We start from the raw sequence: 17,938 nt of genomic DNA on the forward strand, positions 1-17,938 counted from the left end.
AGACCTTATACAGGCTTTATATACAGGCCTGTCTGAGAGTGAAATCTTGTTTGTTTGTTTGTTTTCACAAGCAATGTTGCAGTAGCAATAAATCAGCTTCAGTTTGAGGAAACAAAATCTTTTTAATATGACATATTGGGAAGCTGAACAGGGAAGTAGACTGCTGCAGTTTATATATATTCGCTGCAGTGAGCTGCAATTTTTTTTTTTAAAGACCATATGCCTAATTAAAAAGTACATGGTGGCTAAATAGCCTTCTTCTGGCCTATCATTGTTACTTCTTTGCAGAAACTAATGGCCCTGGATAACAGAAAACACATCTTTGGAAACTTCACTGTTAATAACAAGAGCCAACAACTTCAGTATTAATAACAGGATCTTGTTTGGTACAAATTGCCCCACAGATTGTTTGGTGTGAAACACTGCAGCAACTTCCTTGATTATTTTTTCTAAACAATGGGATTGGGTCACTTATAAATAATTAATTAGACTTTTGCTGCATTATTCTCTCTGAGGCAGCATCACCATGGAGATGATCTGGCTTGGAGTATCTGAATAGTAAATATGTTCAGACAATGGAACTGTCCTTAACTCTGTCTACCTCATCTCCTCCACTAAAGGAGAACCCCCTGAATCCTCCCAGCCTTCAAAATGATGCATGAGTGATGGGGATCATACCAAAGAAGGCGCTCTCTAAGGTAGCCTGGACCCAAGCTGTTCAGGGCTTTAAAGCTAATAACCAGCACTTTGTATTTCACCTGGAAACATATTGGCAGCCAGTGCAGCTGTTTTAAGACAGGCATAATATGGTCTCTCTGGGTTACCCCAGAGACCAATCTTGCTGCCGCATTTTGAACTAACTGAAGTTTCCGAACTACGTACAAAGGCAGCCCCACGTAGAGCGCGTTGCGGTAGTCGAACCTGGAGGTTGTCAGCTGATGCACCACTGTTTTGAGAGCGTTCTCTTCAAGGAATGGACGCAGCTGTCGAATCAACCAAAGTTGATAGAAAGCGCTCCTGGCCATAGGCTCCACCTGAGATACCAGGGTGAGGCCTGGATCCAAGAGCACTCCCAAGCTGCGTACCTGTTCCTTCTGGGGGAGTGTAAACCCATCCAGCACAGGAAGATCTAACTCATCCCTCAGATTCCGATCCCCCAAAATGAGCACCTCCGTCTTGCTTGGATTCAGCTTCAATTTGCTATCCCTCATCCAGCCCATTACTGCCTATAGGCAGGCATTTAGGGAATGAATGCCGTTTCTTGATGATGATGATCATGATGATGATGATGATGATGATAAGGATAAATATATTTGGTTGTCATCAGCATACTGATTACACTCTGCACTGTCTCCTGATGACCTCACCCAGCAGTTTCATGTAAATGTTAAAAAGTATTGGTAACAGAATGGAGCCCTGAGGGACTCCATATAAAAGCTCCTGATTAGAAGAGGAACTGTCACCAAGCTCCAACACCTGGAATCTGCCTGAGAGATAGGAGCGAAACCCCTGCAAAGCAGTGACTCCTATCCCCAATTCCACTAGGCGATCCAGAAGAATACCATGGTCGATAGTATCAAACACCGCCGAGAGATCCAAAAGAACCAACAGAGTCACACTCCCTCTGTCGATTCCCTGGTAAAGTTCATCCATCTTGGTTCATCCAACCAAGGCAGACTCAACCACATAGTCTGCTTTAAGGCCAGTTTGAAATGGGTCTAGATAATTGGTTTCCTTCAAAACTGCATGGAGCTGGTTAGCCACCACTCTCTCAATCACCTTGCCCTACCATGGGAGATTGGAGACCGGCCTGTAACTATCCATCACTGAGGGATCTAGGGAAGGCTTCTTAAGAAGTGGTCTAATCATTGTTTCCTTCAAACAAGGAGACATTCTGCCCTCCCTCAGCGATGAGTTAATGATATTAACTAATAACTAGGCCATCTCCAACAATTTCCCTGCTAGATAGAAGCAGCCAAGTTGGGCAAGGATCCAGAGAACAAGTGGTAGGCCACACCGCCCCAAGCAGCTTGTTCATGTTATCAGGTATCACAGATTGAAATTGATCCAATCTAATACTGCAAGAAAGATTGCTAGAACCACCTTAATAGATTCTACACAAACATTGGAGTCCAAGTTAGCCCGAATACAAAATATTGTCTCCGCAAAGAACCCATTAAAAGCATTGCAGCAGAACAAAGTCTCCGGTGATTGGTTTGAATTGGAAGGAGCCTGAATCAAATGCCTCACAACCTGGGACAGCTCTGCTGGATACAAACTGCAGTAGTAATTTCCGCAGACCTGAATTGTTTTTTTGCTGCACGCACTGCCTCCGCACAAACCTTCAAATGGGCTCTATGCTGTGTCCTGTCACATTCAAGCTGAGTGTCACGCTCTCGATCTCAGACAGCGAGGAGGAAGGGGAAGCTGTCAACATTCCAGCCAATGCCGGGGCATCTGAGGGGCAGAGCCCGGCTGTCAGTTTCCAAGAAACGGCTGAGGCAGATGATTTAGAGCAGGCACAACAACCTGAGACAGCAGAAACCATGACGGACCAATCAGAAGAGGAGCTATGCAAGCAACCTCCACTGACTCCACAACAGAGGAGAATTACAAGACGAAGAACACAGCTAGAGACTATTCTCTCGGTTTGTGCTATAAATTGCATCACCGGCTTTCTATTCACTGCTGGAAAGCAACGTTTGTCAACTTCCCTGTTGACAGCTTGCAGCCAAGCCCAATAAGAAGAACTTTGTCTGAGCCGTCTCTTGTTTCTGCAACTCTGTTGGAGACCGTGAACTTCCCTGCCAGGTGGCCAGATACTGACACTGAGTTCTCCTCCACTTGCTCTCCAGTCACCTACCTTGCTGCTTCAGACCCTGCAACTCCTCTGTATACCACGGGGCCACTTTTAAAGCAGTTTGGAAGGGACGCTTAGGAGCAATCATGTCTACTGCCCTGGTGAGTTCCCTATTTCAGGTTCCCACCAGGGCATCGACAGAATCACTGGCAGGACCAACATCAAAACCCTCCAAGGCTTTTTGGAATCCTACTGAATCCAGCAGCCATCTCGGGCGGACCATCTTAATAGGTCCTTCACCCCTGTAGGGCTGGGTTTTGGCTGTGAAACCAACCTTAACCAGGTAGTTGTCCGTCCATGACAATGGGGAAACCACAGGATCCCGTACCCACGGAACACCTCACTGATCCGAACAAAAGACCAAATCAAGTGTGGGGCCGGCAACATGAATTGGTCTTGAAACTAGTTGGGATAGGCCCATAATTGTCATGGCTGCTATGAACTCCTGAGCCGCACCAAACAAGTCAGCCTCACAATGGATATTGATGTTCCCCAGCACTAAAAGTCTGAGTGACTCCAAGACCAACTCCAAGACTAACTCTGTCAGCTCAGTTAGGTAGCAGTTGGGCAGTGGGGTGGATGGTACACCAACAGAATCCCCAATATATTCCTAGATGCCAGCCTCAGAAATACACACTCAATATTTTTTTTTATTTTTATTATATAAGTATATTATATATATAATATATTAATATAAGTTAACTGTTGCACAGGGGCCCTAGTAAGGGGAGTGGTATCCTTATGGACCACAGCCCCACCCCACTGCACAATTCCCCTAGCGTGCTGCACAACAGAGTAGCCTGGTGGAAGAAGCTGGGCCCAAAGTGGGCCACTAGCCTCCCCCATCCAGGTCTCAGTTATACAAGCCAGGTCGGCTCCCTCATCCATGATCTAGTCATGGATGATTTCGGTCTTGTTCTGAACTGACCTGGCATTGCAAAGGAGCAAGGCTAGGTTCTGTGGGAAAACAAACAAACAAACAAACAAATGGCTCCCTGTCCCCTAATGGCTCACAGTCTAAAAAAGAAACATAAGATAGACACCAGCAGCCACTGGAGGGATGGTGTGCTGTGGATGGATAGGGTCATTTTCTTTCCCTCTGCTAAATAAAGAGCATCACCACTTTAAAAAGCTGTCTCTTTGCTCAGTTAGCAGGGAACAGTTAATTGCTTTCCAAGAAAGGAATCTGCTTGATGAACAAACACTTTCATAAAAACATCTCCTCAAGTAAGATAATTAGGTTTACACTGTACAGGCCCATTATGCAGTCTTTGGCATTGGCCCCATAAGTGAGATGTCAACAAATGAAGTCTACAAAAGCTCTGGTGTCAAAAGTATAAACATACTTTTGAAAAGATTCTTTATATTCACTGAACATATTTGTGTTTAAAATTCATTCATAAACAGAACCCTTTTAGTGGTATTTATGGTGCTTATAAATGCTTTGATACAGTAATGAAACACATTTGTATCTTGTATTCTTCTTTTATGCTTTTAAATACATCATAACATTCTGCAGAGCAGCCTCTATACTTATAGGTGAGCATGTTTAGATAATTAAAATGATATTGAAGTAGTTGGACCAAATCCTCAGCCGCTGTATATTATCTATATTATTAATTCTCCTGGGTATGCCTTGGAATGTGCATCCCAGCGCCCAGCTGATTGGCTGAGGCGCACCCAGGAGGATTGGTTGCCGTGGCGGCCAGCTGCGGAGGCCAGAGGCGGTGGCAGACCCAGCCCGCCCGCGGATAGGGATGTGCATGGTCCGGAGCAGTCCGGACCGGCACCGAAGGGGGGCCTTCCTTTTAGGGCGGGGAGGGCTTGCTTACCCCTCCCGCCTCTTTGCTCCCTCCAGCACCCGTATTCTATTGTATAATTGGGGCGCTGGAAACCAGCCGCCCCAGCCGCCTCCGCCGCCCCCCCCCCCGCGAGCGGATTAGGGGCAAAGGAAAGCTACTGCCGCCCTCCCGCCCCCCCTCCCACCCGCTGCCCCCCCGAGTGCTCACCGCGTTTGCCAAAAAAAGAGAGGAGCTCGCGAACAGAGCTCCTCTCTTGCCAAAGTCTCAGGCCCAACTGGGGCCTTGGGCGTGCGCGCACGCGCGATAGGACTCCGGATCTAATGAAACTTTCGCCGGAGGCCCGGTCTACCCGCCGGGAAGAAGCCGGGTAGACCGGGCCTCTGATCGGCTGGTTTCCAGCGCCCCAATTATACAATAGAATACAGGCGCTGGAGGGGGCAAAGAGGCAGGAGGGGTAAGCAAGCCCTCCCACCCTTAAAGGAAGACCCCCCACCCGGACCCGGACCAGCCAAGTCCGAACCGGTCTGGAAGTTTGGAGGCCTTTAGAATGGCCTCCAGACTGGTTCGGACACACCCCTACCCACAGAGGCAAGGCCCAGGAGGAGGGAAAGAAAGTGGGGGGGGAGAAGTGGCTCTGGGGAGGAGAGGCGGCTGGGCCTGGCATGGGCCGACCATGGTTAGGAAGCGGAGACTGGGACAGAAGGTTGGGGGGAGGGGTAACCGCCGGCCCCAAAGAGCGCACAGATGCTCTGTGCGAGGTCGGATAGTTTATCTTAAGGAATCACATTAGTTCATACAGATAAGACCTTTTGCTCAGTACTTATGTAATATGAGCTCATGACTGGCACTCAAGTATCAGCTGACAGATTGACATCTTATTCCTTCATGTCAGTATGGATGCCACAAATAATGGCTGACTTTCTAATGCATTGTGGATGCCTCAGAATAATGCTTCCACACTGTGGAGAGTTTCCACACTGTGGAGAGTTTCCCCACTGCACCCACACCTCAACAGCAGAGAGTGAATTTATACTTTGCCTCTGGAAGTGCCCTGTGTCACCTGAAAATGTGCTCCTGAGGGCTGTGCAACCCTCAGAGACATATTTCCAGGTGACACAGGGCAGAGCAGCTTGTCAAAATTTGCTTCCCTCCCCACTGTGCACCTGACACTGTCCAGCTAGGAAAGCTCTTTGCAGCATGAATGTATCTTCCTAGCACAGCCATACTGTGCTAATCAGGATGTAGGCCAATAACATTAATAATTTATTATTTATTGAAGTTACATACCACCTAATATAGAAATCTCTCCAATAACAACACCTATTATTATTTCTTGTTTACACAGTCAGACAGGTATTATTGACTGGTTTGTTTTATCCAGACATCGAGTCCTTCCCAAGGACCTGGGATGCCAGAATTTTATTGTCAATGGTTATAGATATCTTCGCAGAATATAGGCTGTTCCCAGTAAAGCTACTTTTTGTAATTAGCTGATGGTGATTTCTGTGGCCCCTATGGTGTTGAGGTCTTCAAGGTCTTTTGGAACTGCACCCAGGGCGCCAATTACCACTGGGATTATTTTGGTCTTCTTCTGCCACAGCCTTTCAATTATTATTATTATTATTTCTTGTTTACACAGTCAGACAGGTGTTATTGACTGGTTTGTTTTATCCAGACATCGAGTCCTTCCCAAGGACCTGGGATGGCTGAATTTTATCATCAATACTGTTGGTTATTATAGATATCGTCGCAAAACATAGGCTGTTCCCAGTAAAGCTGCTTTTTGTAATTGGCTGAACTATTATTATTATTATTATTTTATTAAAATTAGCATTAATATAGTGCTTTTAAATGTTCACATACATTGTGTCCGTAATCTCTACATTCCTGTAAGGTAGATCAATATTATTCCCAGATTGCAGATTGGTGAGGGAGCTGAGGCTGAGAGATAGTAGCTTGCTTACAGTCACCTAGTGAGTTCATGTCAGATGTGAAATTTTAACAGGGAACTTCCTTGTTCCTGGTTCAGCCTCTTGGTGTCAGGACACATCCTGATTCTGATGAGGAGGTGTCCCTCTCAGAGAAGGAGGATGAGGAGCATGCCCCAGTCCAGACCCTTGGCCCTTACAAAATCCCTTGGGCCCAAGACTGGACTAATCAGAGGTTGTTGACCCTCTTGCAGTTGCCTCCTCCTCGGAGTCCTAGAGCTCTGGGGACCCTTTGCCCCCCAGCAATGCTCCGGCCCCATTCTTAGAACTTCCTCCTTCACCTCTGACTCCCCAGGATTGGAGGTGACACTGTTCCAGGGCTGAGCTCCATCTCCAAAGGTGGAGTGCTCATCTGGCTGTTTGGCGCTTCCTTTACAGTGAGCCTATTGAGGAGAAGAGGGAGGCCAGCTCAGGTGCTGCTTCTAGAGCAAGGCCAGCCCTTCAGTTGGCATTAGACTTTTCCTGGTTCAGCAGCTGTCTTTGTGAGCTGGTGCCTCCAGCTGCCTTGCTAGACCCAGGTACAGACACTATTCTGCTTCTTGTTGCTGCATTCACTTGGGATCTTCAGTCATGGAACTTGATCCACAAATAACCTTTTATTTGCTATGTGCTACTCATTTTTACCCCACTTTGTTGGTAACATTTTACTATTCTATCAGAACACCTAAGATAAAAACTGTTAAATGCTTCGAATTGATAATAACAAACTCAAAGCAGCAGTTAGAGCCTGAAGTTTGAAACCATAAATTCTGGTAAACATTCAGAGTGTTTAAGATTTTGAACTTCAATTCGATGCATAATTATGCCCGGAACGGCACAATTTTGCAATGCTTTTGCAAAGAGAACTTCTTTATGTTGAGAAATAGTAATTAATAATAACAGTATTATTATTTTAATAATAATTAACGTGTATGTCTAAATACCACTGAAGTAAATAGGAATGAAATGCATGAAGCTGTGTACTGCATTGTCTTAAGCCTTTTGAAGGAACAATATGAAGAGATCTCACTCTTAATGAGAATCAAGATGGTAGGCAACATAACTGCATTAAAAAGACACTGGGAGAAACATGTGTTTTTATCATTTATGTGAATTTACAGCTATGTTTTTCCAGAATTTGTGTGTTTTTGTATAATATCCAGTTTATGATTCCAAGTAGAGTGTTTTGGTCTCTCTGGATGATATGATCCTCCCTATTGTTTGACCCTAGATGCTGAATAATTTGCTCCTTTATGTGTATGACAATAAAGTCCTTTTAATATTCTTTCTAAGAGCCAAATACAAGGCTGTTTTATACTAAGCATGTTTTTATCAATGTCTATATTTATTTTTTTCCTGAGGAATGCATGTTCTGATCCAAAAGTTACCCACATCCTCCTTTCATGCAGAGTATTATACTTGCAGCCTCTCCCTGTGAACAAAATGAGAGAGAGAGGGAGAGAGACTTTGCCAGTTGAAGTTGCCCTCCAACCCTTTGGAACTGCTTAAGCATTTGTTCCTCTTAATTGAGATTCTTTCTTACCATGATTAAAATTGAATCCATCCTGCAAACAGCCAGACTGTTGGGTTGATCCTTTAAGCCAAAGGTTTGCTTTAAGAAGCAAAAGAAGAATATCTCAGCCATTGACAATCTCATCCTTCCCTCAGCACCTCCTAATAGTGCTAATTGTGTAATATCAGTCCCTCTAACCATCCTGTGTTGAGAATAACAGTAATTCTCTATGCCACTTTGGAAAAAAAGGGGTACTGTGGGCTTTAGTGTTGAACATACAAACTTCAAATAACTTGTGGGGAAAAGGCTTGCAAAATGATGGAGCATTGCAGAAAGGGGAAAGGTAGCTATAATTTTATTTATATATTACATTTTTATCCTGGCTGTCTTCCATCATGGAACTTAAGGTGACTTGCATGTGTTTCCGAGGTAGATACCCATCTAGGAATTCACCAGACCTAGACCTGCTTCAATCCAGTATGGTGACCCTTAGACCATGCCTTGGAACCCAAAATCCTAAGGATAGCTTTCTTAATGTTTGTGACATTTAAAGTATGTTTAAAGGTCTATGTAAGCATTTCTGTGGGGTTTTTTAAGGGTTACACGGGCATTTCTGAGTGATGCAACAGGACTGTGCTTGGCATCTAAACCATTTTTAATCTAAATGAAATGTAAAAGTTCACAACGTGGCTGTCAGATCCGCTCACTGGATTGTCAAGGAATTCCTCGAGGGCTTTTCTCCCCAAGGCCTCAGACTATGCAAGGGAGCGGGGTTGCTTCACCCTTTGTCCTGGACCATCTGCCACTGAGCCTCTCCCCGGAGGATCCCAACTGCCTCAGACCAGTCCACCTCATCACTGGCCTGGCCCTCTTTAAAGCCCCGTGCAAGCCTGGCACCAGTGTTCCCTCTAAGGCGTGCATACGTGCTTGCACTCACACAATTTTTGATGTCCGCTCAGTTAAATATAGATTCTGCTCAAGTTGAATCAGGGAGGCCTCACTCTGAATGCACGTGCGCACACACTGCCTTGATACTGCCACCCAGAACAAACCTCATTATGCTGTCTGGCTGTGCTGCTGCCTCTCCATCAGGGGCCAGGTGAGAAGGAGGGACATCTCATACCATGGAGAGCCAGTGAGGATGACGCAGTGGGCAGCACAGGGTCCAGACAATGGCATGGAGTGTATGTGTTTAATCCAATAGTTGTCTTTGCTACTAACATCATGCTACACATTGCTATTGCAACAGGTGCAGTACAATTCATGTTCTCCTTGTAGCAAATCTTGCAGTTTGAGTGATGGGACAATGCAGCTTTTCCTGTCAGAAGCACTTGCTAATTATTCAGGTTATTGCTAATTAATTTATACTGCACAATCAGTGTATATGATACTTGAGAAAGGATAGTTTATCCTGCGCAGCAGCTGATAGTGATTGCACAAAAAATACCTTGGAACGCTGGTGGGATATTAAGGAAGGATCTGCTTCTTTTTGTCTGAAACTTGTTCTAAGTTTAACTTAAGAAACTTGTTCTAAGTCTAACTTCTGATTTAGTCAGTTTACTAGCGTATTTCACTTTTTCTTCCAAAACCCTGAGATGCCAATAAAAAGTAAAAGCAGCAATGTCATTTGCAATTATGAATTCCTGCAGCAACACTTTAAATTTCCTAAAACATAAACCCAAGGCAAGACTGATGGTAAATATTTCCTCCAGAAATGATCATTGTATATTGTAATAGTGTTGTGGAATGTACGAATAGCAATATATCTTCAAGAGAACAATTTCTGCCTTTGCTTGATAGTGATTCTTGTCAAGTCTCATAATTCAGGCTTTAATCATGACATCTGTGGTTATGACATTTTACATTTAAAAGCAAAACATACATGTCAGGGTTGGGTGCTTATTGTCACTTTATCTATCAGTGGTTCGCTTTTTCATCTTGTTGCCTGATTTGATGTCGGTAGCCGTTTATACGCTTGTCTTCTGCTGGCAACAGACACTCCCATGGGGCTTTTAGACTGTGAACTTGTGATGCAAGTTTGGCTATTGTTTCCTTTGTTCCCACCATTTGTTTTGGGAAGATGTCCACTCGTATGATTGAGGAAGGATGCAGGAAGGATATGGTTACTAAGTGATTGCATAAGTTCTGCAGAAGACATGAAAGTGCAGGGTTTAAAGAGCAATACTGGCAAATAGAAGTTTTCCCATTGCTTCTTGTATCATAAATGGAGGGCAGTCTTCTTATTATAGAGTATAATAACATTTGCTGTGTTAACGTGGGGTGAGCAACTTGTATATAGCACTATAGACTATGATGGAAATGGATCATGAGTCAGTGAGTTATTGCTAATTAATTTATACTGCACAATCAGTGTACATGATACTTTACAGAGTAACATTTTTAAAAGAGAGGGATTGTGCCAGAAGGAGATTACTATCTAAATGCTCATTGTGAGGGGAATAGAGGCAAACAGTGTAGCAAAATTGCATTCGCTCTCATCAGATGAGCAAATACAATTACAGGTAAGTAAGTTTGTTGTAAGATGAGAGGAATTTCCCCTTTCTGTTCCTTTGTTGTTCTTCGCTTTTGTTCCTTCCATTCATGTTTATTTCTCACATCCAGTATTACTTATGTACACATGTTCAGTAATTAAGTGGCACACACAAAATATGCCAACAGATAGTAGTAAAGATGGAATGTTCTTCTACTGATTAGAACCCTAGTACTGTATTGTTGGGTGTCCAAATGAAGTCACTGGGAGAGTTCATCTAGAATTTTGGAATGCTGTGCAACACCGTTTATTGTTCTATTAGAAATAACCAGGAGCAAATATTTTATAACTAAACTGTTGCTTGCCAGCCATTGTTGAATGGATGAGGAAAGATAAACTGGAACTGACTGGATGAGGAAGAAATTATGATGAGTGGACCTTGTGGTCTTGAGTTGGGGGAAGAAATGGGCTGCTGGCAATTCATGGATTCTCTCCCCACCCCACTGCTGAAAAGTTTTGTAGGTGGAAGCTGTCCTAACCTCAGCAGTTTTGCTGTTTCATAGGGAGCAGCCAACTTTGTGCCATGCCTTGTGGTTGAAATCTTCAATAGGGATGTGCAAATTGATTCGGGTACAAATGGATTTGTACCCAAATCTAGCTGATTCGGGTGATTTGGAGACAAAACAAATCACCCCTGTGGTCCATTGGCTAGATTTGGGTCCAAATCGAATCACTCCTGATTAGATTCGGATTGATTCGAGATTCGAATCCCGCCTATTATTTTCCCCAGATTCCCAGCTTTCATTTAAAAAAAGCTAAGCTCTAGCCCTTATAGAAGTGGAGCTATGGAGCAAAATGTGTGGTCACTATTTTTCAAGTGTTTGGATTCTTTGGTGTCTAATAACCTTTCCTCATAATGAATCCCTATGAGGATTCCTTACACACCAAAGAGTCTAAACAGCTCAAAAATTCCTAAAATATAACCTGAGTACCCAGTGGGTTGGGGGGGTAGTTGGAACATGGGATGCCACTAATTCCCCAACTCCACCTGCGAAGCATTGGGGTCAAAATGAACAGAAGAAATGAAGATGTGGTAATGAAGACTCCAAAGAATCTAAACACTTCAAAAATACCAATAAAATAAAAATAAACTGAGTACCCCAGTGTGTGTGTGTGTGTGGGGGTGTAGTTGACAGATGGCAGTTGACAGTTGGCACTGTCCAATGATAGTCAAAATGAACAGAAGAAATGAAGGTGTATAATGAATCCTCATAGGGATTCATTATGAGGAAAAGTTATTAGACACCAAAGAATCTAAACATTTCAATATTCCTAAAAATTAAAATGAATACCCTACTGCCTTGCAGGTGGGGTGTGGTGTAGTTGGCACATGGCAGTTGACAGTTGGCACTGTCCAGTGACAGTCAAAATGAACCAAAGAAATGAAGGTGTGCAATGAATCCTCATAGGGATTCATTATGAGCAAAAGTTATTATACACCAAAGAATCCAAACTCTTGAAATATGACTGCACATTTTGCTCCATAACTCCACTTCTACAAGGGCTAGAGCTTAGCTTTTTAAAAAAATGAAAGCTGGGGATCCATGTTAGGGTTAGGATATGGCAACTTCGAATCCCCATTGTTTCCTTTGGCAGAAATGTTCAAAATCAGTAAAAACTTAAAAAGTTCATTAAAAGTCAACCAAGCATCCCACTGCCTTGAAATTTGAATGATAGGTGGCACCCATGGGGACCTACCCATCACCCAAATTTGGTTCCCCTAGGACCTTGTTAAGTGGTCCAAATCAGACCAAATCCAAATAGAATCAAATACAAATAGAATCTGGGGTGATGGGGGGTAGATTTGGACACAAAACAAATCAAGGGTGATTTGTTTTGGGCACAGATTGAATGAAAAAATTGATGTGTGCACATCCCTAATCTTTATGTGAGAGTTTCCCAAGTCAGTTTGGAAACTGCAGCTTGGGCTCATGTAGTAGGCCATTTCCTTATGGGGCTTGGGAGATGAGAGTGTATCTTTTTTTCCTTTGCCAATTGCACTGGCTCAATTTATTTTGGATTGTTGGCTTTGTAGTAATTTTTGGAAGAGCAGAATTGTTTAAATCTTCAAAAATGAAGTTTTGACCTGAAGCACTCTGGAGAGGCCTTTGAGTGATCACATGCAGCTGTCACTTTCAGTACTGTTCTGGATTTTGTTTTAAAAGCTTGTGGTTGAAATTAGGCTAAGCATAGATCACTTCCACAAATAGTCAAAAAATAGGCTTCAGGTCTATCTTCATTATTACCCATCTTCCTTAATACATCCAGAACCCTATGAACTGTAGGTGCAGCTTTATGGGTGGCAACAGCTTCAAACAACTCAGGGCAAAACAAGAATTATTTACTTAAATAAGAATTTCTTGGGTAAAATAATTTCATCCACATTCTTTTAACTGTTTTGATTCTGTTAAAACAAATGCTCTTTCTGACACCGTAGGTCATTTTTACAGGTTTTTGCAAATTCCACTCCTAGATAGATTAAATTCGTAGGTAGGTAGGTGAAGTAGACAGATTAAAATCCTATGTTGAATAGAGTGCACAGCCTATTTCAAAATGGCTTTATTCTACTTTCTATGCTCTATTAATGCAGCATATCTTATAAAAACACCCTTAGGATCATAGCTTTAGGTGAAGTCCTAGCTTGGCATAAATTTGTTCCTATTAGGTGGCATCACTTTGGAGCATGGGTAGGCCTATTCTCTGTGTGTGTGTTTTTAAAAAGTTTGTGTAGTTTGTGTAGAAATGAATGGCAGTGCACACCAAGATCTCAAAAACAGTACTACTAGCTCCCGCAACATGGACTACATTTGTCATAATGCAATAAAAAGGAATGGGTTGTGGGTATGTATTTTAAAGCTTTGTTTTGCTCATTCCATGTTTTGCCAGCATCTAACATCTGTATTTATTTTCTGAACTCGCCTAATGGATTACTTTCATCTGTTTTGTTCTAAGAGTAATGCTCAATTTCCTGAATTTATAGGTTGCAATAAAATCCATCCGTAAGGACAAAATTAAGGATGAACAAGATATGGTTCACATCAGACGGGAGATTGAGATCATGTCATCTCTCAGCCATCCTCATATCATCACTATATATGAAGGTTAGTGACTGGTATTATTTTCACCATCTGTACCATTTATTCATTCAGGTCTAAATTTATCATTTACACCACTGGCTCTCTTATTGGAAATATCTTTAAAAATTGTATACTAAATATTGTATAGTAAAAAATATCTTTCTAGCGGTTTCCAACTGGGCTGATGTACTTAAGTTATACTAGCACCTGCAGGAATAAAATCAAGTGCTTGAATTGCTTTGCTATCAACTCTTGAAGAAGCTATGTCAAGTCAAGTTTTATTTACAGTCCTAGACCAGACAAGAAGAAGCTATGTAAAGTAACATACCTGCCAACATGTCCCTATCTTCCATTCATCTGAATGGGAAAATAGGGACATGTTGGCAGGTATGAAGTAATACCTAACAAAAGATTAGAACAAGGAGCGGGGTGGAACTCTCTGTTGCTTTCTTTCCAGCTCCACCAGCAGTTCTCCATCTGTTTCATTCCTTGGCAGCTGCATTGCCACAGGATGAGGTGTTGATATGGAGTCACCTTGTCAGGACACTGCTGCCTACAGTGCCCATGTTCTCAGCAAGCCTTAGGCAAGAAACAGTGCTGCTACACTTCACTGCCACTATTCACACTGTTGCAGTGGAGCAGCAAGTTACAGCAGTTAGTACTCACTAGCTGCCATTCTGTGCAGTAAAATGCAGGCGGCACACAGACTCTCTTGTGCTGCTGCACGTCTAAAACAATGCCCACAGTGTGGCGGGACAGGGTTGGTGTGCTACTGTTTAAAATTGTGCAATCACATTCTCAAGCATGACCCAACTGTCCTGCTTTTTGTTTCTTTAATCTAATTAATCAATGGAGATTTAAATGCATCTTCATATTTCTCAAACTTCAGTATAGCTGTGACTTCAGGGTATCAAAGGAAGGATATAGCTTCTCTTTGTATGAGACCTTGCATTTAATGAATAAAAGCTGCCATAAACTGCTCCCAGGAAATACCATTTTTGATATTCTGAAATGCTAAGTATTTGCTAGCTTTGAATACAAATTGGAAGGGTCATCTTTAAGGTTCTCTTTAATCAAATTTGACACATGGAAGTGTAAATTGGCATGCTTGTGGGGGCATATATTTCCATCTCCATCGCACTGGTTAATCAGGGGCATATTTTAATCTGCAGTTAAAATTTTAGTTGATCAACCTACCAATTAAAGCAGTTAAAATGTTTAGCCTTAATGGAAAGCCCCATTCTGAGAGTTGATATGAATGATTAAAACAAGGAACCATTGGAATCATGTTACAGCATCACATATTGAGTTATTCAAAAGCATGTTCCTTTAGTTGAAAGGAGATGAATATCTGACTTTTTTATTGAATAAAGTCTTAACAGGATCTGGAAACAGAGAAAGGGAGGGGTGCTGTGTCAGCATGTGGGTTGCAAATGGTGCAACAGTTCTGAATGTGGACTAAAGCAAAAAAAAAAAAAAAGGTCTGCTGCAAACTTTCAACTTGCCTGTAAAAAAAACTAGCTAAACTATTTATCACCAGATTCTGTTCAAAGTTATGTATGCTTAGGCCCTTTGATTTCAGTAGTCTTCAGTGGAATTAGAAGTCAGTAGACTTGTAATTCTGCATACAATCAGACGGTTCGTTGAAAGATAAAAATAAAATTATATATATATATATACACACACACACACACACACACACACACACACGGAAGAAACTCTTTCCTTGCCACTTCTGGTACCTCTGTAGCAGATATATTCATGCAGAAGCAGTGTTCTCCATATGCAGTGAATGTGCCTTGTTTGTATCAAAGACATCTATGGTCTTCAAAGCTAGCATCTCTAAACCTCCCACCCCTTTAACTAGACCTCTAAGCAGGATTCCCTCTTTAAAGAGGCCATTAACATACAACAATATGTTATAAGGAGGAATAATGCACGTGGGAGTAATGCATTATAAGAAGGAGTCAGCTATGTGGTAAACTGATGGTCTGTGTTTGAAGGTTGCTGTACTCAGTAGTAAAGCATCTGCTTTGCATGAAGAAGGTCCCAGATTCGATCCCCAGCAGCTCCACAGAGGGCTGAAAAAAATTCCTGCCTGAATCTCTGGGGAGCTGCTGCCGGTCAGAGTAGACAATACTGTCCTAGGTGGACCAATGGACTGACTCAGCAAACAACAGTTTCCTCTGTTTCTATGAATATTCTGTCTAATTTTCATTTGAATCCATACTAGGATCTATCTTTGTTAATTCATCAGCCAATAGTTGTGTATTAACTTCCCTAAATGCTTGCCTTGAGGCAGCAATGGGCTGGATGAGGGATAACAAACTGAGATGGAATCCAAACAAGACGGAGGTGCTCATTGTAGGAAGCCACAGTTTGGGAAATAGAATAGACCTGCCAGTTCGGAATGTGGTTACACTCGCCTGGAAGGAACAGGTCCACAGTCTGGGAGTACTGCTGGAGCCATCTCTCTCTCTCTGATACCTCAGGTGGAGGCAGTGGCCAGGAGTGCTTTCTGTTAGCTTCAGCTGGTCCTCCAACTGCACCCTTTCCTATAAGTGAGTGACCTTAATACAGTGGTGCACATGCTAGTAATCTCCAGGCTTGACTACTGCAGTGCACTCCATGTGGGGCTGCCTTTGTATGTAGACCAGAACTGCACTTGGTGCAGAAAGCTGCTGCAAGATTGGTCTCTGGGCCATCCCAAAGAGACCATATTACTCTGGTTTTAAAAGAACTACACTGGCTATCAACAGGTTTCCAGGCAAAATACAAAGTGTTGGTTATCCTCTCTAATAAAACGCTTGGTGTCCGTCCGTGGACGGACACCAAGCGTGCGTTTGTGCCACGCCTATTGTGGGAATGCGTGAAGCGCATGCCCAGTACAGAACAAGGGAGGCACGAACAACAGGACCCGGCGGCCATCTTGGGTGGCCAGAAGCGGCCGCCCCGAAGAAGCCGGGTAAGCGGCGGTAGGGGACACTGGCATGGCCAAGGACATGGCATGGCCAAGGCGGTGGCGGAGCCATGGCCGCAGCCTGGCCGTGCCGCTGAAGCTGGGCGGGGGGAGGAGGTGGCGGGGAAGCCGGCCGAGGTGGTGGCGGAGCCGCCGTCGAGGCCCGGTGCCGCCGCCGAAGCCGGGCGGCTGGGAGTCCTTGGGGCCCTTGCCCGGCTGGGGAGACTGGCCGGGAATGTGAGGCGGGGGCGGCCCGCACTGGACCGGCAGCAGCGCCCCCAGAGTCCGCCCGGCCGCTGATTTGCCCTTCCCTTCCTAGCGCCCGTTATTCAATGGGCTAAAATTTACTTGTTACCAGTAAAGCCCTTAACGGCTTGGGGCCAGGGTATTTAAGAGAACGCCTTCTTCGTTATGAACTCTGCTGCCTACTGTGATCTTACGGGGAGGTTCTTCTGAGTGTGCCTCCAGCTCATCTGGTTACGACTCAAAAGAGAGCCTTCTCTGTGGTTACCCCAGAGCTGTGGAACACACTTTCTGCTGAATTAGAGCTGTTCCATCTCTGATTACTTTTAGGAAACAACTGAAGACACATCTCTTCAGTTAAGCTTTTTAGCTATTTAGTGGTTTTTACTTATTTTAATTTGATCTTTTATATATTTTAAGTTATTTTTATTTTATTTTTTTGTTTTCTTTTAATGTTGTAAACCGCCTGGAGACTTCAGTAGTGGGTGATATATGAATATGCTAAATGAATAAATAATAATAAATAAAGTATTTCTTCATTAAATCTAAAGCAGTTTTCTGTGAGGTTTTTTCTGTTCAGAATGTATCCACTTAGTTGTCATTTATTTCAGTTCAAGAGGGTTTCTAAAAATATTTTTTCTTCAAATATAGTTTTCTCTTCCTTGAGCAAAGGGATAATCTGAAGGAAAAAATCAAAGCAGTCACCAAGGTGAAGAAGCTAACACTGAGCATTTAGACAAGCAGCATAGTTTCATGATCTTAATTATAAAGAACAACAAGAAGAGTTAAAGTTAAAACTGCCATCTTTTTTGGGCAGGGCTGCATGTCAGACACTAATTCAACACTGAAGTTCTCCAAACACTGTACCTCCTGCCAAGGAAAACTGCATTTGTTGAACTTAAGCTACAGGAACCTTGCCCCGGAGAAGCTGGCAACCCTGAGACATATTTTTTCTACTTTCCTACC

At 43.2% G+C, this 17,938-nt stretch overlaps 1 protein-coding gene across 1 annotated transcript in view; it reads left to right on the forward strand.

Annotated features, from left to right (window-relative positions):
* Positions 1-17,938, forward strand: part of NUAK1 (NUAK family kinase 1) — a 72,838-nt gene that overhangs the window by 18,475 nt on the left and 36,425 nt on the right. Inside the window, exon 2 of the mRNA XM_053254321.1 lies at positions 13,674-13,794. Within this exon, the coding sequence (XP_053110296.1) occupies positions 13,674-13,794 (121 nt within the window). The remainder of the gene's footprint in view (positions 1-13,673; positions 13,795-17,938) is intronic.

Source organism: Hemicordylus capensis, chromosome 5 (assembly GCF_027244095.1).
Source record: "Hemicordylus capensis ecotype Gifberg chromosome 5, rHemCap1.1.pri, whole genome shotgun sequence".
Lineage (NCBI taxonomy): Eukaryota > Metazoa > Chordata > Lepidosauria > Squamata > Cordylidae > Hemicordylus > Hemicordylus capensis.